General features: G+C 43.6%; 1 protein-coding gene across 1 annotated transcript in view; it reads right to left on the bottom strand.

The window, feature by feature from the left end:
* The window catches only part of LOC126405033 (voltage-dependent T-type calcium channel subunit alpha-1I-like), a 266,041-nt gene that overhangs the window by 70,827 nt on the left and 173,252 nt on the right, over nt 1-21,962 (bottom strand). Inside the window, exons 8-14 of the mRNA XM_050068546.1 lie at nt 21,519-21,611; nt 15,281-15,605; nt 13,978-14,369; nt 6,104-6,255; nt 3,738-3,923; nt 732-849; nt 431-586 (exon numbers count right to left, since the gene is read on the bottom strand). Of these exons, the coding sequence (XP_049924503.1) occupies nt 431-586; nt 732-849; nt 3,738-3,923; nt 6,104-6,255; nt 13,978-14,369; nt 15,281-15,605; nt 21,519-21,611 (1,422 nt within the window). The remainder of the gene's footprint in view (nt 1-430; nt 587-731; nt 850-3,737; nt 3,924-6,103; nt 6,256-13,977; nt 14,370-15,280; nt 15,606-21,518; nt 21,612-21,962) is intronic.

The raw sequence follows: 21,962 nt of genomic DNA, 5'->3' as shown, positions 1-21,962 counted from the left end.
CATGACAATGAGTTCACTGTTCTCCAATGGCCTCCACAGTCACCAGATCTCAATCCAATAGAGCACCTTTGGGATGTGGTGGAACGGGAGAGTCACATCATGGATGTGCAGCAGACAAATCTGCAACTGTGTGATGTCATCATGTCAATATGGACCAAAATGTCTGAGGAATGTTTCCAGCGCCTTGTTGAATCAATGCCACGAACGCAAAAGGGGGTTCAACCCGGTACTAGCACGGTGTACCTAATAAAGTAGCCGGTGAGTGTACATATACTTTATACAGCAAGTTTAGTTTGTGCAATAATATTCATGTTTCAACCTACAACAGTTGAATGATGGGACATGACTGGCTAATTTGTCCCATGTCACATTTGGTTTTGTTAATTTGCAAAGGGCAAACTGTGCAATGCCGGAAACCAAGATGTCTCACCTCAGCCTGGAAACCCTCAACAAGGATGGCAACTAATAAATTGAAGAGCACATAGTTTCCAAAGGTCATAAGAGCTACGAAGTAGAGAGCAGCACAGGGCGTGGTGGATGCCATCCCATTGTACAGCACCATGTTCCAGTCCTCCTGAGTCAGAATCTACAGAGCATATACACATGTATAGTACGTACACACAAATGTCTATACAGGTAGAAAAAACACTCACTTGAAAGTTTTTATTCTTTGTGAAACCACAGTTTTGAAAGTGTGCTGATGTGTGTGTGTGTGTTTGAACTATTCATACCTGGAAGACAGTAACGATGGCCCAGAGCAGGGAGTCAAAGTTCTTCCTGTCGGGCACTGTGTCTCCTGCCTCGGTCTTCAGACTGAACTTACAGCCAAAGATATGCATCCCCAGGATACTGCAACACAAGAGGGGGTTTCTCCAGTAATTCCACTACACATGCTGTCACAGAATAAAGGTAAAATGCATCCACACAAACTGTACATAAACAAACTGTATGACTATTATAATCTTATTTTGGTTTATTCAAAGCTCTACTCTTCTAGCTTTCACTCTCCCATCCCCCTCTCCCTGGCTCTTATCATCTACCTGCGCCTATCTGTTTGCTGTCGTCACAAGACTGTGTAACCCAGACAGCGCTGTTGACTTTTTCATTCATTGCTGCTTTTGTCGGGCAATTTATGGAGAGCTTTTTGAAAGTTTAAATCTTAGCTGAGTGGCACTTTACATTAACTCTTCACTAAAAGTTACAGTGGCTTGATGTATAGACCAAATGCCACTTGCTCAGGCTAGCATTAGCTGGCTAAAAGCTCTGACACCATCTGTCTTGGCACACTTATGCTTGACTGCTGTGCTGCAGGGGTGATGAAGCTGGTTGGCAGGTAAACATACATACACACACACACACACACACACACACACACACACACACACACGTATGAAGTCACAAACACGTTGTGCACTCATAAAGATACAAGCAGGACTGGAGTAATATTATTACGCTGCAGAGGAACTCATACCTATCATGTAAAAAGGATTGCACTTGCAACAATTATGATAAATTATTCAAATAACAATAATTCTGTTAAAACCATCTTCATTTTCCGTTATCGCCCACGGAGGTGGAATTGGAGAGAAAACAGAGTAGAGTGTGTGTGTGTGTGTGTGTGCGTGCTGGGGGTGGTTAACAAGAAGAGAGATGAGGCTGAATGATTATGTTTTTGTAAATTGCAGTTTTTAGCATCTGCATCACTATTCATTTAGGTACAATGTAATTGCTGTATAGCATCTTGGATTGTTACATTAAAGGAGCTGTATGCAACATTCAGACCATATCTAGGTTTCAGACTCTGGGGCGGGATACCCTACACATGGTTCTCAACATGGAAGTGGTTGAGCCAGAAGCTAGCAGCTAGCTAATGTTAGCAGTAACTACTATATAGACCCGTCTCCACTGAGCAGTGCGGTTCAGTTCAGTTCGGTATGTTTTTTCCTGTTTCCAGTGTGAAAAGTTGTGGATGGTACCAATGGAACCGTTCTGTACCGTCCCCATTTTTGGTCCCCCCTCTGTTGGGGTACCTAGCACACAGATCTGGTACTAAAAGGTGGAGCTGTGAACACTGCAGTCCATTGATTGGTCAATAGAGGACGGTCACTCTGCTCAGGGCTGAGTTGTGGCTGGTTTTGAGGCTCATGTAACCGACGTTCATACTGTGGAGAGTTTTACATATATTAGTAAACTGTAACTATGAAATGAAAGGACATTTTGCTGCCTCTTACAGCAGCTTGAGTCTGAGAAAAAATAACTTAATTCACTGGGCCGACTGCTGGCGATTTTTGAGGTCGAACATTAACTTGTAACTGAATGCTTGAGTTGACAACGTGAATCAATCAGCTCACCTTAAATTTCACTTTAACAACTTTGACCATTACTTTAGTTTATGTTGTCTCTCTTGGATGACATACACTTTTAGTAATGAGCGGATCTTTAAGCATTTGAAAATATGTATTAATTTTGATTGAATTATATCCCGAGAAAAAAAAGCGTTGCGGACCATCATTCCTGTGGGTTCCAGCAACACTACACCCCTGAGCTTGCCTGAGAAGGACTAAATGCACAAACCTGCTATTTTAAAACATCCCATGGAGAGAGACTCTCACTGCAGCCTGTTTAATTTTGTTCTGAAAATGTCGGCGCGCAACCTCGGTCTGTGGACGATAAACAATGTGCAGACCGATAAAGGAGGAAATACAGTGAGTGCTGGACGGAGCAGTGTGACAACAACCCCGCCCACATTTAATAGTACTGTTTGCGGTCGAAACGCTAGGGTCTAGGTACCATGTCTGAAGGGCTACTGCTGGTTCCAAAGGTACCATACTGAGAGTGTTTGGAGGAATCAGAACTTAAGATCCCAGTGCAGAGTGGCAACCGTTAGCCAACCACACTCACAGGGACTCACATGCACTAACATGCAAGCGCCGTTGAACCACCTACCACGACAATAAACAGAGAAGCTCAGATTAAGACACACAGAAAGGAAGCGTGACTATATCTTAGCAACAGGTGGTTTGCTGCTGTATTAGTGCTCTGAATGTAGCGTACAGCTCCTTTAATTTAGAGAAGAATATTTAAATATTAAAATCCTGTTACTTAGATTTAACAGGTGACCTAGTTGACTGATTGGTATGAGTCTTTACTGAATTCATATAAAAGTAAAGCACTGCATTTTACATCAAATCAATTTAACAATGCGCCGTTAGAATTTGAGCTCAGTCTCTGTCAGTTAAAAAGCTACAGTCTCCTGATATCGTTGTTCTTTGGCCTGAGGCCTATCTGTTTAATTAACTGTAGATCTAAAAGTTTAATGTAGTCAACTATACTGCTGACAGACTGACAAACAAGTTAAGGTACTCTTGACTTTCATGGCAGATGTAATCCTGGAGAAAGAGGCAGGTCAAAGAGAGAAGCCTTTACAGAGCTGATATATAGTTCAGGCAAAAATGGTGGAGGTAAATCCTGTTATTCAGTTCAGGCCTTTGGCAATGACTGCCTACACGATGCTTAATTATTATATTTTGTCTTAATAAGCTGATACTATATCACTGCTTTTTTGTATTCAAAGGTTTAGAGAGGCAACAAAACAACTTGTCTTCGGCTGTTAAGCTATCAGGCACAGGACTGCACAGAGACGTGTTTACACCCTCCTGCCCTCTCTGCGTCGTGCTGATTGCTTTTTGCCGAGCCCCAGTCCACATAAAAACATGCCCCTGTGCCCCCTCTGTTACCTGAAGATGAAGATGAAGAGCATAAGCAGCATACAGAAAGTGGCCACGTTGTCCATAGTCTTCATCAGCACCACCAGCTGTCGCCTCAGCGCAGGCATGAACCTCACCAGCTTAATGACCCTCAGCAGCCTGAACGTCCTGAGCACTGACAGGCCGCCGTCTGCCTGGCCGATGATCTCACACACACTGGGGTGTGTGGTGCGGTGGGAGGATGTGTTATTTAACAGAGAGAGAGATAGAGATAAAGTCAGAGGATGTGGAGAAATGAAAGGAAATTGGTAGAGAAAAATACAAGTATCAATAGAAAGAGAAGAGAAGAATAAAATAAAAACACACTAATGCACATTTTTCAAGGTATAGAAATCTATACTGCTGCATTTATATTCTATCCCACGCTGCAAGACAGTTCCTATATTAAACATTTGTCACATAAAAGAAGTGGTGTAGTTTAACACAAAGGTCTACGGGGAATACACCGAAACAGATGGAAATCCTGATTGGAACAGTATGTTTGTCTTTTTTTGTGAGATGAAAGCATATCTTAAAACTCAATTAGATGTACAGTCGTTACATGTTTGAACAAAAGCTCTCATTAGTTTCCAGCAGAGTGGTTTGAAGCTGGTTTTGGGACAAAGTTTGAAAAAATTGTATCTCATTTATTAAAGGGGAACTGCATGGCCATTTTCAATATTCATATATGTTAGTCCTGCGGTCTAAAGCATTCCAAAAATATGAGTGAGCATGAACAACTTTTGCCCAAATCCAAAACTAGAGCCCTAAAACTTATGTGATTTGTGATGACATCATGTATAAAGTCCTAAAGTACACCAGAGACAGTGAATTGGGAAAGATGTTCCCGGTGACACTAGGAGACCCGAGGGCCTGTGCTGAGTGTATGGGTACATTTTCTGTTTCAGAACTGAGAACGCTACAACAGCTTGTTTGCAATCACGTGACTATTAAGACGTGCAAATTTCATACAGACAGCAAATGCATAAACTGCGTGAACGGGAAATAGAGTACTACATAAAAGGGTTGGATGAACCAGAGGTAGCAGGTTTCATAAGAAAATTGGAACCCATGTTGGATGTCATCCTGACACAACCAAGAAAAACGGTAAATGGACTGCACCTGTCTAGACTTCCGACCACTCAAAGCCCTTTTTATACTACATTTCACATTCACCCATCAACAGCTATCGGGTGCAATTTGGGGTTCAGTATCTTGCCTACCCATCAACAGCTATCGGGTGCAATTTGGGGTTCAGTATCTTGCCTAAGGATACTTTGACATATGGACTGGAGGAGCCAGGGATTGATCGCCAATCTTCCGATTAGTGGACGACTGGCTCTACCTCTGAGCCACAGCCGCCCCAGAAGTGACTCTTCCCACAACTTGACCAATTTGCCCAGTGAAGACACAATCGTTGTAACAAATTACCTCATCCTCCAGACCTCCTAATGTTACTAACAATACACAGCAAGCCGATGAAAGCGTACAGGAGTCTACTGGACTATAACTACTGTGTGCAGTTGGGTCCACGACTGAAATGACTGCTGTTTTGTTTTTTGCTGGGTGAGTAAATGTGCTTAAGTACAACTGTCTTTTCTATTTCAACTCTGTACATGGATGCACTGCTGTCAAGCCAACAATAGTAGAAGAAGGAGAAGAAGAAGAAGTACTTTATGAATTTAATTTTTGTCACTCTGTTGTCATATACACACACAGGCACGAAATACACACACATGCATAAATAAGACCTATACATGGACTAAATGAAGAGATGTCAGAATGAGGGGCTGCCTGCATCTAACTCGAGGCATGTTCAACAACGCTTTTACATAGCATTTGACATTAGTTAACTCCGCACCTCCAGACGAGAATAAAGTTTTTTGATCCATATTTGCTGCTTAAGTTTTTTACTTCTCCCCCTTTATGTCCTACTATTTTCGGGACTTAAAGTGACCTTTGTTTTTTCTGAATTTGATCAATTGGAACACTTGTACACAGTGCAAATCATAGGAATTTGTGCAGTGTTGGTAGCCTTTGCCTCCAGTTTCCTTTACCTAGACAGTGCACAGATGCATGACATGTTACGCAAAGAAGCTACAGAATAAAGCTCATCTGCAAAATTCTGTGGGTCCAACAATCAGGCTCCTATAGAGCAGCTCCAGACTTTATACCTGATGACATCACACGTTTTCTCTGGTTTCTGGCTTTGAAAGAGTAGCTCATGTTCACAAATACTAACTGAACATTTCTAGGCAATGAAAGTAAGACATTGGAATTTTTAATTTAGGTGGCGTTTCCCTTTAAATTGTGGCGCCCTCAGCTGCAATCAGAAAATCATTTTGTAGTTTGCAGACCTGATGATGACGATGATGCCATCAAAGATGTTATAGGGGTTCCTCAGGTACTCAAAGAAGCCAAAAGCAGTCAGCTTCAGGATCATCTCCAGGGTGAACATGCTGGTGAAGACGATGTTGCAGATCTCCAGGACATTGGTCAGCTCCTCGGGCTGGGTGGGGGCAGGTTGGGGAGGGAGGGGTCACAGAAACAGAAAAACAGAATGACAAGTCCGGTGTGGAAGTGGGTAAATAGACAGAGTGGCGCAAAGAGTGGTAAGCAAAAGAACAGAGGGATTGAGTTGCAAGCATCCCAAGTTAAAAACAGTGATATCCTCAGAGAGGCAGGTACAGACAGAGAGATAAAAACACAGTTGATATTAAACCGCTGCTTTGCAATCACAGCTGCCGCAACAAAAGACGCCGGAGCCACTGCGAGAACAATTGTGTGTGCATCACATTTCTCCGCCTGTGTTGAAAAGGCTGTCACTCAAACTGTCAGTCACTTGAAAAGAGAATTCTCTCCTACCTGGCAAATAAAATTAACACACACACACACACACACCTTATCTTAGATAGGCGACAGAGAGAGAGGAGGGGAAGACACTGAGAAACAGGGAAACAAATTGTGTTGTGTTTTTTTTTCCCAGCACAGCTGTTTATGCAAAATTGTAAAGAAAACCTCAGGGAACATCACATCAGAAACAAAAAACAGGAAAGCAAGAAAGGAATGGAGAGTGTCTAGTGTCTGTGCTGTGGATGGTGTCAAACTCTGACCATGTTATCCAGAATTGGCAAAGGAAGCACATACATATAGGAAATGCACGCACAAGAAACAAACACACTCTCCAGTCAATCCCGGGTTTATTTCCATTTGTATGTGTGTGAGGGGATGTGCGTTGTGCACGATATGGATCAGATGCTTTCTCTGATACCCCCTGTGAATTTCAGTTTCAAAGCCAGTGGAGAAATAGCCAGCTAGCCCTGCCAAAGTTAGCAAACCATGTCAGAGAAAAACAGCCCTCCCCCATTTCTCTAATCCGCTTTTTCTCCCTATCTTTCTCCATCCCCTAGTTCTCCATCTCTTTTCTCTTTCTCTCTCTGAGTCTCATTATCAGGCAGACCCATCTCTTCACAATCAATACCTTCCTGTCGATCAGAGGAGTGAGCGCGGTGGAGGAAGAACCCGGCTGGAGGAGAAGGGAAAACGAGGAGCGAGCAGAGGGATTGTTTAGGAGTACGATGATGATGTCATGATGGAGGAGAGGAGTGGAAAATACTTGATTAGAGGTGAGGAAGAGCAAGAATGATAAAAGGGAAGGAAGGAAGCTAAATAAGCCGACAAAAGCAGCCTAAATCTCATGAGCCCACTTTTGACTACAAGGTTTTAGTCTGGAAAACATCTACTGAGACTCATTTGAGCTGCTGTAGCTGTAGCTGTAGCTGTAGCTGGGAGCTGGACCAATCTGTGACTATAGAGAGCTTCAGATGACGACACTACCTCTAAAAAATTCAAATGACATACTAAAACTGGATGTGGTGTGGCAGAAAAAAGGGAATGTAGGGATAAATAGAGATGTATCCCTTAGCAGTTAGCGCTAACCTTGACCTGTGTCCAGGACTCACTCACTCGTCCTAAGTGCAAACACAGGATATGAGATTTATTGCTATTGACAGAACCATCACGGCCCTTGACACCTCAGTTTAACTTGGACAAAGTACCATCATTCCATCCTCTCCTTGCTTTCTCCCCACCTTTCTGCTTTTCTTTACCTTTTATCCCCTCGCCGTGTTTCTCCTCATGTCCTTGTACCGATGCTCTCCCATGTTAATTTCTACCTGCTCCCTAATTTTCCACCTCCTGAATAATATTTCAATTTTTACCCTCCCATACAAATCTCTCTCTCCCTGTTTCTCTCTTGAAATGTGCCCTCAGTCAGCGTGTGAATGTTTGCTTGCATATGAATGAATGAGCTACAACTTCCGAGCCTGAATTTCAATGTGCCATTTTTTGTCCACACAGAGATGTCCAGACACAAAATGCACATGAATGCAAATGGGCAGCTCGTCTTTAAAATGGAAATAGACAACTTCTCCCCTCTAGCATTTCGAAGTGGTACTATGGTTAGCAAAGACAATATGGACACAGCCGCTCCTCCTTATTACTGTTTGTGTAGTCTCTATATACAGACTCTACATTCAGTGAATGTAGAGTCTGTAGGCAAACCCTGGAGATCTTGCCTCCGGAAGAAGAGTGGAAGAGCCCTGGTTTCCGGTTGTAGGCTGTTTGTAGTCCGCGTGATATTGACCAATCACGTTTGAGCCGGCTGCAGGTGTTGCCAGGTTAAACGCTCCGTGCGGTGAACTAAGGAGGCGGAACATAATTGGCGTCACTGCAAACTCTGAATCCATCGCAATGGTTCAGCAAATTTACTTATATATAAACGGAAGTCGGAAACGGAAATTCGCCTCCTCTGCCCAAATCAAACCGGAATGCCAAAAAATCGGGGGTCTGCCACCAGAGGCTGTATCGCTGTCTGCCAGAAGTCAGACGCCGAATACAGCTGATGGGTTCCGAGAATGCTGTTTGTGTAGTTTTTGCTATTACTTGTTTTGGAACGTAAAGTTGAGGCGCACTTAGTGGTATTTATTTATTTATTACTTTATTGGTTGGTATACTGACATTTAAAATGTGTACTACTGTATGTGTTCATACTACATGAAGACGCGTTCCACTTTATAAGTAACCACATGTAACCCTTCCCATTACCCTTACCCCAACCTTTACTGCCTCTCTTTTAACGTAATAATTCCCACCCAAGGACTGAAGGGGGCTGATATGCAAGGTAAGGTGGGCGAATCATGTAGCTAGAGGGCGGGTCACGTCGCTGCTCCGTGAACATGCACTCTGCAGCCGCAGCCTGTGAAAAATGTTCCTAAATATCAGGACTGCAGACGGGCTAAACAAAAATGATCCATTCATCATCCGGCCAAGAAGAATAATGTTGCTAACGTTACTTCACTGAATCCCCGTCCTTGTGCAGCATCCACTCAGACATGCCGCAGTGTGTCATTGTACCATGACTGCTATAAAATCAATACAGCAGTAGATATGTATCCATAGGAGATGCACAGACCTCAGGTGAAGACAAACCTTATTTTAAGTCTTTAACTAGCAGGAATGTAGCAAATTAAAGTGAAGCAATGCGCTGTTGATTGAATTCAATTTGGCACAATTTTATTTATATTTTGCTTCTAGAAGATGCACTGCATTTAGGTGAGGAAGAATCCAGGTTTGGGCTACTCTCCAAGGAGGAAGACACCAGCGGCGGTGGGGAAAGCATGCTAAAGACTACACCACACAATCTACTGCTCCCAACCAATCTCATCTAACATGATGGATGAGCTATGCTGTGTTCACACTACAAGCGACAATGCCACAGTGTGACTGGCTAATATATTGCAGAGTCACCAGTGAAGTGTTGCCCAAATGCTCAAAATGTAGTTACATCTTTATGGGCTTGTGTGTGATCTACTTGCCACAAAGCACCTCGACTATGTCATCGAAAGTCTGTTTAATCAACAACAAAAAAAAAAAAGCTATGCATTTGATCTATGGCTGAGCCCCATTTTAATATCACATTTCGCCGCCTCATTGCATCCCTATGTGCACCATGATGCACATAAAGCTATCAAAGCATCAGCTAACCAAGCTAAATACCACTGTTCCACAGACACACACGATTGGTTGATGCTTCACCGCCAGCTCAACTTTGATCTGTAGCATGTCATGCCCATCAGCAGTGACAAGAATTGTCAAAGAGTTTGTAGTTTCAAGTCTCCTGCTTCCACTGAAAATGACTTGTAGCCTGTTGCTTTGTCACCCGTCGTGTTAACGCAGCAGGAGGGTAACATCACAGCGAGGCACAAAGAGCGGCCGCATCCCTCTTCTGACCAAGACATGGCTGAACAACAACATTCCTGATGCCGTTATGAAACTAGAAGCCGCTCACTGCACTGTGCACACAGGACTTCTGATGCTGGGTGGCAAGAAGACGGGAGGCAAACTCTCTGTGTATGTAAACAATACTCAGTGCATAGACATAACTGTCATTGACATTGTAATGTTGTTATGCTGTTGTCTTGCACCATTAATCAAGCCTTTGTTTCACTGCTTTACCTGCTGGCAGACAGAGTTGTATAGTAGTGAAAGCAAAGGTTATAAGGAACCAGTGTAAACAGTGATGGTGCCATCAAATTGTGCAATTAACCTTTGCCTCATAATAAGTTAGAGCAAAAACCTTGTTTATTTCCATTTCAACATCAGTTGACGGATTAGTGAAAGTGGAAAAGTATCCAGAAACAGAACAATATGCATTTTTTATTTGAAACCACACTCTTGACATGAACAGATGTGGTGTGAGTACAGCAGCCCTGTGGAGGGAGAAGCACATCAGCTTCAGAGTTCCTGTTTTAGAACAAAATTACAAGAGGTAAGACTTTCGACTGCAGAGCACAAAAACACACACTTGTATCACTGCTTCTGTGTCAGCCTGTGGAAATTGTGCAGGGAGAAAGACTCAAGAGACAGACAGACAGACAGACAGACAAAGCCTCTGTGAGTGTGCGCATGCAAATGTGCATGTGTGTTTCTGCATACATTCCTACTTTGAAAGCGCGCCCGCTCACACGCGGAATCACACAGGGAATTGAGCTGAAAACTGCTGTGTAACCGGCGTCTGCTTCGCTCTTCCCATCTCACTCCTTTCCTCCTCCCCCCCCCCCATCACCCAACCCTCGTTTATTTTTAGAGTCTTCAGAGATGAGAGAAAGCAACTACTCTGTACGCTGTCAAAGAGTGAGTGGGCGGATGAGAGAGAGAGGGAAAGGGAGAAGTGGGGAGACGGAGGATGAAACTGAGGGAGGTAAAAGAGAGTCAGACAGTAGATGAGATGCTTGGGGTGAGGCGGGAAGGACGGAAGGAAGGGAGACGGCGAGGAACAAAGGAGCGAGGGGGGGGAAGGAACGTGCAAAGGAAAAGGTGCACAGAGGGATTTATGGAGGAAACGGGGAGAGAAGAGGAAGTCAAATTAGCAAGGGAGGAAGCAGAATGGCATCAGATGAGAGAGGGACATGAAGGAAAAAGCTTTTTTATGTAACAGCTTGAGTATGTTGCTGTTTGCATATACACATATAAAAAGTTATTTGCTAATGTGCACGCACACACTGGACACAAATGGATGTGTACTTTACGTGTGTGCGCTTATGTGTTTGTATGCATGCGTGCATGCACAGTCTTGGCAGGCTTTCCCCACTCTGGCTCTCAGACACCTGCCCTGCCTGTCTCAGAGGAGCCTGGCCAATGTTAAAAGCCAACTCGGTTTTGTCTACCGCTAGGCTAAATGTTTACACCTCTGTCAGGGAAACTGCATGGCAGTGATGCTCCACTCCCACGCTCATCCTTCTGAATGTCATCTGCTATTATGATATTTCTAGCAGCGATGCTTCATCAGCAGTGATAGTGGTTTATCTGCTGAGGCTGCAGTGATTTGTGGGAGTGAGAGGGGAGCGGGAAATGATTACACTGACGCACTCTATTGACACTATAGTATGTCAGTCTGAAGGATTAAAGGGAATGCATATTTCTACAATGATGGCAAGGACTACTGTCTTTACTGATATTCAAAACCTTTACTGGCTTTGTTGGCAAATTACAGGTATTTGAAGTTTCCAAAGGTGAAGACTTGAGTCAGACAAAGTTGATGACTTTAGACTCGACAAAATCAACTCAACTTGAGACTTTAACACCAATGACTCGAACTGTCACTCGGAATTTAGGGTTTTGAATTAAAAAAAATACTTGATACCTTCCCCCAAGCCTAAGGATTAAAAAGTATGGTGTTTAGAAAGTGTGCCACAAGTCACTTCATTTCCTGAATCAACTAACGTTAACACTACTCATTCCCAGCAAGTCAGCACTTAGGATGCTTTCACACCTGCCCTGTTTCATTCGGTTAGATCAAACTCAAGTTCATTTGCCCCCTAAGTGCAGCTTATTGCGGCAGGTGTGAACACAGCAATCACACGCGGGTGGGCACCACAAAAACCGAACTTAGACCTTCTTGAAGAGGTGATCTTGGTCCGGTTACAAACAAACTCTGGTGCGGTTCGTTTGTGGTGAGAACGTGTTCTGACCTCGATCTGAACCAACTGCAGTCACATGACACATTGTTTGGGTTAAAGCTATGGTCTATGTTTAGAAAGACGATGAGAAAGTTTTGAAAAAAGCATCCCCTCCCCCCCCACACACCCCTCCCTCTGTGCTCCATGATCCCGATGATAACGTCTCCGTCGAACAAGTAAACAAATGTTGACAATATTGCAGACAAAAAATGTTTTGACGCCGTCTAACCACACAAAAAACTAACGGCAGCTTTCACAGTCATAAGCCAGTATTGGCATAGAGTTATCCATGTCACAACATCCACAATAAAAAATGAAATATTACCTGTTCAACAAAAACTCTGCTGTATCAGCATCACTTTTCCGGCCCAGATCTTGCCGGAGCTTTCTCCATCGGTCAACGGATGACCCGATGTTTACTCTGCTTTGAGCCCTCAATTTGTCGCATTTCTTTTTCATTTCTGCCTTTTCAGAGGCAGACTTGCGCTTCCTTTCGGCCTTTGCCGGTGGGGCAAGCAGAGGCCGCTTGCTGCTGTCGCTCTCTTTATTTTCCATATTGAAACTCGTGTAGCTGAATTGCTCAGGGCCTTACAAACCGCTCGTACTTTCAAATGCGGAGGGGGGTTGGGATGAGGCGGGACGAGGAGCAGAGGAGTGTCAAAATGGAGCGAGGGGATTGGATGGAGGGTAAGAGAGAGAGTTCAAATTTGAGCAAGGAGTAACTTCCATGTGGACTGGATGGCTGTGACTGGTCAATTTCTTTGCAGGCCTGCAGCTGCCAGAGAGAATGGATTTTTTTGGTTCCTTTTGAAAACATTGTTTTCTAGTTGGAGCCGCGCCTCGTTTTCAAACTGTATGGTTTGACTAAAATGAACAATGACAGCAATATAGTCCACGATGAGCAGCGCTAAAATCAACCTGCGTAGTTGTCCCTCCATTGTGACATTAGAAAGTGTCACATTTATCTTGCAAGTGTACTCTTCTTCAACGCTTTGTTTACTTCCTGGATTTTTCCCACATGGAAATTCTGACCAATCAAGAGCAGCTTTCTCATGCAAGACATTTGATCTGGTCCGCTTGTAAATGCTGCCGTGAGAACAGGAACCAACTCTAGGCAATTATGCAACTTTGCAACAAAATTAGTCCCTGATTCAGACAAAAGCAAGACAACTCTAGGTCTTGAAAGCACCCTTAATTCCTCAGATCCGACAGCATCCAATCAAGTTACAGGAGAGAACCATGAAGAGCTAATGTTATGTTACAGAGCACCAGGTGGAAAAAACTCAACAAAAGATAAGTTTGTTTGCGTACAAAAACTATGCGATGGTCATTGAAAAACAAACTGCAGTATGCAAAAATAGTGCAGGTTGCAAAACACAGACGAAGACGCAGCAACTTCCAACTTTGTTCAACATTTAAAGTTGCCCAGTAACAGTAAGGCTAATGTGAGCATAGCGAGCTAATGCTTAGCTAACGTGACTCGTTAACATAGGATTACATTTGATGAAGGGCGCATTATCACTTCTTTAGGACTCAATACTTAATGTTTGGGACATAACTTAATTGGGACTTGCCTGTCTTGATTTGGGACTTGAGTACAAAGACTTGAGACTTACTTGTGACTTGTAAAACAATTAATAAAACCCTGTCTTCATTTTGCTTTATTATAACTGCATAAACAATGTTTGACAGCACTCACTGTATCATCTTACCTGGTTATGATGCTCGATGCCCATGCTGATGGTGTTGATGAGAATAGCGATCATAATGCCCCTGCTGAAGTACTTGCTCTCCACAATGCCCCAAAGTTTCCTCCTCATATCATTCCAAAAGTCTTTACAATGTCCAAAGCATGTCCTCTTCCTCTGCTTCTCTCCATCTCCCCTCTCCTCTAAATGGTTCTCCTCCTTGCCCGTCTCTTTTACTGCATCTTCCTCATCTTCCTCCCCGTTGGCATTGGAGTCTCCCACGGCCCTTGCCCCCTCTTTCAGTGACAATGCACATATAGGGCAGTCCTCTGGACTCTGAGGGACAGTCAGACTTATGGAGTTGGCCAAGGGCTGAGAGCTGTTGTCTTGCTTGCTCTGGTGTGGGCAGTGGGATACTAAGGAGACAAGAACAGAAAGAATATGAGACAATGGATGCATTTTCATTTCAGATGTTGTTTTGCAATGCAAAATATGCAGGATGCCAGTGTGTGCCTTTGTTGCAAAAGTTTCAAAAATATATTTTGAACAGAACAGTGTAAGCCTGACTTTGCCAAAAGTAAACAGAACATCACCCCTAAAGTCACATCCATTAAAATGCAGCCAGATTTGTAGTCAAACATAGTAAGTGGCCAGACCATTACCATCCAGCATTGTGCAGCATTTTTAATCCTAAATTACATAATCAAGGCAGGTTGTCACTGTGTTTTTTCAAGTATATAAAACTTTTTCAACTCTTACGCCCTGGTCATGATGAGACAAGTTGAAACTTGCAACTACTTGCAACGCACCTGTCTGCAACGTTTTGAGAACCTGCCAGTTAACACCAATGCAACAAGACGAGACAGAGTATCGTCTACATAGCAATGACTCTCTGTACTCTCTTTCTCACTTTCTCACTTGTGGCTTTTCTGGTGCGTTCAAGTAACAACTGTTAGTGGATGTAAATGAGACAGACTTGGATTCAGTATGAGCAGAGGGCTGTTATCAGGGAATGCCACGACAAGCAAACACGCAGTCTGCTGACAGCTTGTTACCAACTTGACCACTTGACTTTGCTTTAAGCTGATTGGCGCTTGAAACAGGTGATGTACCCTGCCTTCTGAATACCAGACGCTGGTGACTTGACAAGGTGAACAGTTCACACCACTGCAACTTTTTCCCTGCTATGTTTGAAATGGTTTCTTCTCGTTGCGAATCTTTAGTCTGAACTGGGCATAAATGTTACAAAAGTACACATGTTGGGCCTCAAATAAAATGTCAAATGTTAAATTTGGGTTACGTCACTTGCTGACACCCTCCTACTTACTTTTCGGGTGTCTGGAATGGTGCCGCTCTCCGTTCACATTCCCTCCACCGCGCCTGTTACCCCTGCCTCCACCAGCTGGCGGGGGCATGCCCCTCAGCGTGTAGTAGAGAGCTGCCGATCTCCTCTTAGCTTTGCGGAGGACGTGGCAGACCAGCTGGAAGATCTCCTCGTAGCAATCCCCGGGCTCGGCCATGCTGGCCAGGGTTGACGAGGACAGGCACTGCGCCCTTTGCTCCTGCATCAGCTGGTGTTCCCGCTGTTTGGTCTCCGAGAACTGGGTGGCGATAACCACCAGGCACAGGTTGATCATGAAGAATGAACCGATCTGGATGGATGTGGAACAAGGAACAGAGAGTTAGACTTGTAGTGTGAGTTAAAAATTCAGTGTGTACGATTTAGTGGGATTTAGGGGCATCTAGCAACAGGCTAATACTTCGTCCGGTTAGAGTTCCTTCAGTGTTCATTGCTCAGGAGGGTTTTACCAGGAGTTGAATTACCCGCAGGTGTCTTCCTCTCCAGAACAAATGGACCAGGTGGTTAAAACCAGTAAAAACACAAAATAAAGCAGTTTCACATCACTAATCAGTATTTCTCCTGTGCTCTTTTGCTTGTCAGAGATGGGGTGTTAGCCTAGCATCAGCTCATGTGTGCTCACCTTTTTTCTCTGATAACCTAAGGACCAGACATTCAGGAGGTTCTCACTGGGAGCTGAATTATCTGCAGAAGTCGCTTCCTCTCCAAAACAAACAGACTTTGTGATTAAAACTGGTAGAAACACAGAACACGGCAGTTCCATGTCAAAAATCTGTGTTTTCCCAATGCTGTTTGGCTCATTATTGAGGGGCTACCAGCTACAGTGAATGCGAATGGCCCTTTCTAGAGCCAGTGTTTGGTTTGTCCATTCTGGGCTACTGTAGAAACATGGCGGCACAACATGGCACACTCCATGGACGAGGACAAGCTCCATATGTGGGCATAAATTCTAAGGTAACAAAAACACAATGACTCTTCTTTTCAGGTGACTATAAACGAAACACCACATACTTATTATATCATATTCCATTTCTGCCAACATATCCCTCTAAATCCTTCACACTGTGCTTTTAAGATGTACAGTAGTTGAAGTGAGATAAAGAGTGCAAACAATGGAAAATGACTGCAGGGAACAAGAGCTACTATCTAGCTCCAAGACTGAAATGTTCTGCAGAAAAGAAAGTGGGTAAAGACTTAACGCAGAAATCCATATTTTACACACTTAACCGAGAGGCAACCCTAACTAACACAATAAGAACCAATGCAACGTCTTATTTGAATAATCAGCCTACGGCTAAAGCAGATGTTGCTCATTTAAGAAACATGAAATATGTAAGCAATTGTGATTTTCCAATGGTAAACACACACTCGGTTTAACATCAAGCTCACGTTTGCTAATTCTAATAATGTGTGCCAATCCCCCTGTAGAGATGTTAGCACACATGCTAAAGGTCTCTGAGGGCTGGCTTCCCACCAAACCCAGGCTGATTGGAGCAGACAGACAGAGCCAACACATGCCCAAAGCACAGTTCAGTGTCTGGTTATCTTTCTCTTTCTTTCATTCTCTGATTTGACTTAACTTTCCCTCCCGCCCCTGCTCACACTCCGTATCCTTCTTTACTTTCCTGCTCCACAATGCTTCTCACAAACATTTCTTCACCCAGCAGTGCATCACTATATTTGTACATTTTTTCACAAAGGAACTGTCATTTTCTCATCATGAGTCGAGGGGAAGGTTGAGGGGCAGTTGCAGAGAGGAGATGGGGTGCATTGTGTATGGTACGTGTTGGCTGACCCTTTTAGTGGCAGTAATGGGAATCACTACAGGATTGCTGAAATGGCTTTTATCGGACTACTCTGAGCTGGTTACGGAACAATGATTAGATCAATATTGGCTAATGCTGAACAACTCAAAAACTCGACCGCTGGATGGATGGGGCAGCTTGTAGCAGAGTCTCGGTTTTGTTCATTACAAATCTGAACATGCTTCACTGTTCCTCCTTGGACAAAGCTCTCAGACTGACACATACCGAGAACACACACAGTCCGCTATATACACCGACAAGGCCAAAACATTTGCAGCAGGAACACTCAATAAAACATGCACATATCCAAACTTAATAACCCTCCACCTATGGACTTTCATCCACAGCGATCAAAGATGCAGGGCAAGGTGAAGGAGAGACTGGAGAAGCAGGGAGGAATGAAAAAGAGGAAACTCCGGAGATATTCACAGAGAGAGAAAGAGAGGGGAAATATAGCGGGGAGGTAGAGAGGGAGGAGAGATGCCCATCTGTGTCCTGTGGGTCAAAGCAGGTCTGCAGGTGTGTGGGGCTTTGATTTCCCTCCAGGCTCACATCTGTGTGTGTGTGTGTGTGTGTGTGTCTATTCTGTGATTCTGATCAGTAGACAGCTTTGCGCATAATCAGGGAGGGCAGCCCAATATCACGCATTCAGATGATCACTGCATTATGCATGCGTGGACACACACACACACACATAGACAAAAGCATGTGTGATCACACTCNAATCAGGGAGGGCAGCCGAATATCACGCATTCAGATGATCACTGCATTATGCATGCGTGGACACACACACACACATAGACAAAAGCATGTGTGATCACACTCTCACTAACACAAATTAAGATGGCAGACTTGCTTACTACAACTGATTGCATCCGTCTTTGTGTTTCCATACAGCAGCTGTCACATATATTTATGTGTATATATATTCTCTCTTTCCCTGAATAGGGTTGGGTACCATTGACAACTGAACACCAGTACGGTAGCTGGAACTCAGTACCATTACTTAACAGTACCCTTTTAGGTACTTCACTTTCTGTGTAACACCAAATTAAAAATATTGAACAAGTGGAAAAGGTGACATAGAAGGCTAAAACACAATTCTGCTCCTCTTCTATTTTCTATATACACACAGAGCTAACCTTCTGTCTCTCTCTGTCTACTTGTCATTAACATTAGGTTATTGCTAAAATAATCTAAAAAAGAAAATAGACCAGATGCCGTAACTATCGTGGCAGATTGGCGCTGCAGTGGTGCCGTGAATCGTTATAGCCAGTTTCCTGGCTTTGGGGCACTTCTGCCTCCTTTCTGAAGTTGCCTCCACTGAGCTCTGTTGCCGGCCTCAGAGCTCAGTGGCTGGCTTCCAGCCTTTGGGGCACTTCACAGTGCTATGGCCCCTTGTCTAAACCCAGCGTTTTCACCCAGATGCGTTCTCAGGTACTGACATTTGGCACAGGTGGATTTAAGGTGAATCAGTACTCCGTAGTGCCAACTTAATTCAATTGTTGCCCTTAAAAGCACAGAGTTCGGTACCCTACCTTGTCTCTGAGGGTGCTTTCACACCTGTCCTGCTTGCTTTGGATCAATTAAACACAAGTTTGTTTGCCCCCCAAGTGCAGGTGAAAAGGCAACCTGACCAAGACCTTCTTGAGGAAGTGGTTTCGGTCCGGTTACAACCTAACTCTGGTTTGTAGTGAGAACGTGTTCATACCTCGAGCCGAACCAACTGCACTCACATTACACATTGTTTGGGTTAAACATGAGCATGTTACAGTCCTGGAGGATTATTAATGTGCGCCTCCTCCTGTACTGCCTTTTTATATAACTCATGCATTTGTATTTTCTTAAGGCTAAAAGTTACTCATTATTAAGGCCAGGCCACTTTGAGTGACAAGCTGTCTGCCGATTGTGTCCTGGGCTTCTCAGTCAGATTCGCCCCTCACTTCTCCACAGCCCCAGCCTCTTGTCCAAATATGGTTACATCTGGCTTCATAAAACCAAGATGGCAACGGCTGCAATGCCAAACCAAAGGCTTCAAAGCGGGAGTCCACAAACCAGTGGGTGACATCACGAAAGTTCCATCCATTATTCTATACAGTCTATGGTTATAGCTTTGTTATATTTGGAGGCAATGGAGGGCATAAACTGTATTAAGTATTGATACAGGGTATTGTACCAAAGTTAGAAATTCCAGTATAATCCACACACAAACACCCAACAACTTCCGCATAATTGCCCTTTTGGTAGCACTAAGCTCTAAATCACTTTAATCTATTTACTCACTCAATGTGACACCAATAAAGACACTTAGGTTGCTCACCAGACAATATATCAAGTATCAAGCAGATAGAGACGAGGCTCTGTTTGACACTGTGGAGGTCAAACTGAGTTTTGTATCTGGGAACACACACTTATGGGATCAACTAACAAGCTTAAAGCACAGAGTACTGCAACTTCATAACTACATAACACACACGCAGAAACAGAATAACTACAAAATGAAAGCGAGTCAAGGTGACCCTCACTGTGCATGAAAAACACCTTTGGGGCTCATGGAAGTGCCTGACCAAAAACGTCTTGTAGCTGTCAGCAGCACTTCCAAGGCATCCCGTAGGACCTTTGACTACAAGTTGCCAAACAGACTGAAGCCTTGCAAGGGAGCTCCAAAGGGGCGCCACATTTGTGTCAATCAATCAGGGACCACAAAGGGAGCAGTGTGTGAGCCTGTCTGTTAGCTGTTGTGCAAGCAATTGAGCTCTGTATACTGAACTTGTCTGGTCAGTTCTCAGAGCCTAAGGGTGCTTTCAGACCTAGAGTTGTCTAGCTTTGGTCTGAATCAGGGATAAATTTTGTTGCGAAGTTGCATAAGTTGGTTGGTTCGTGTTCTCGCGGCAGCATTTACAAGCGGACCAGATCAAATGCCTGCGCGAGAAAGCTGCTCTTGATTGGACAGAATTTCCATGCGGGAAAAATCCAGGAAGTAAACAAAATGTTGAAGAAGAGTACAAGATAAATGTGACGCTTTCTAATGTCACAATGGAGGGACAACTACGCAGGTTGATTTTAGCGCTGGTCATCGTCCAAGACCTCTTCAAGGAGGTCTTGGTCCGGTTGCACGATTGTTGTGTTCACACCTTCCCAAACAAACTGCACTTAGGGGCAAACAAACTTGAGTTCTATTGAATTGAACCAAACAGGGCAGGTGTGAAAGCACCCTAAATGTAACAAAAACTGAGTTCTGACTTCAGATTAGGTTGCAATCAAGCTGTTCAGTTAAATTTGATACGTCCTGTGCCGGACGTTACTATAACTCTTGTATGGGGCTAAACAATCCACAGGTCTTTAGATTGTGATCAACGTAGCAGCATGAACCAGGCAAAAGTGATTACACCGTGACACCATGTCAACTATCTTTGGGTGCCAAAAGGTGTTTACAGTGGCAACGACAACCTAGGGTCAGATCTGCCAAAGATTTACAGCTGCAGTCACGATGCCAACAATCCCCTCAGCCTAATAAGGCCAATGTTGTAAGGAAGAGGCAGGTGGAAAAAAAAGACTGTTTTGTAGAGCAGGTCTTGCACTCTGTTTAAGTTTGGTTTCTTTTCATTACAGTGTAGAGCGGATTTGTACAGCCACTGATTGGTGTGTTGACTCACCCTCCATTCATTCATTTACTCTCACTTGTCTTTCTTCAACATGATTTCACAGCTCTCCTCTCTCTCACCTCCTCTCCTCTCCTCTGGTATTTTCTTGATCTCATTTTCCAGCTTTACAAAACGCTGTATGTCTATTTCTTATTGTGCTCACCTGCTGGTGGGAAACCTCTGGGACTTTTATTGTACGTCTGCTGACTGAATGCCGTTTTGCACACAGCCAATAGCATGTAAATGCAGAATTTAACATTCTCCATTGTGCCACCATCTGGCACTGCGAGCAGAGCGGATGGAGCTCTTGCATAACAGTTTGCATACAGTACTTGTCTCTTTTGGACATACAATTTCTCGTCTCCTTCAACTGTCCTTCCGCCTCTTCTCTCCTTTTTTCCCTACTCATCACCAAAGATAAATTTACATAACATCCACCTCCCTCCCTCCCTCCCACCCTGGACATTGACTGTAGACAGTCCTTTATGCTACTATTGATTTTCACAAGTCTATTAACACTTCTTTCCGCTACTCAGGAGATATCTTCATTCAATTTATTGATGGCAGGAGTCCACATATATTGAAAATGTTATTAGAGATTTTTATCTCCAGACTGTCTAACTGCAGTTACACATCATTATTTATTTAGCATTTTTTTAATCATCAGGACACACTGTGCACTAGATATGTCAGCTGATAGGACGCACTAATAAATAATTTAAAAAACTAATAAGTGTAGTTATGAGTTTTACTTACAATGATGAGTAAGATGAAGTAGATGAAGTTGTAGAAAGAGTGGGCATCCATTACATAATACATGATCTCCACCCAGCCCTCCAGAGTGATCACCTGGGAGAGAGATTCTAGTGAGCGTTAAGAAGTAAACATCAACAAGTAAACAACATTCAAGGAATCATTTACTCACAAAATGATTATTTTTACATCAATTGACCTTTCACTAAGCCCCGCCCCCTTTGTGATGGTCCGACAAGCTGTCGGAGTGAAGAAATATTTTCCCTGAAGAAATATTATCATATATTTGGACAAATGAAAGAGTGATTCCAGACAGAAGCAGACAGAGGGGTCTACAGTCTGTGTTTGAAGGATATATCCAGGATGTCAAACTGACTCAGCAGCAACAACAGGTTCAAAAGACAAAGATAGTTAGAAGCTAAAGCCGAACTATAGGCTACAGATCAC

Source organism: Epinephelus moara, chromosome 18 (genome assembly GCF_006386435.1).
Source record: "Epinephelus moara isolate mb chromosome 18, YSFRI_EMoa_1.0, whole genome shotgun sequence".
In the NCBI taxonomy this organism is placed as follows: domain Eukaryota; kingdom Metazoa; phylum Chordata; class Actinopteri; order Perciformes; family Serranidae; genus Epinephelus; species Epinephelus moara.
Note: the sequence above shows the minus strand (reverse complement) of the source record. Positions and strands in the feature narration are given on the sequence as shown.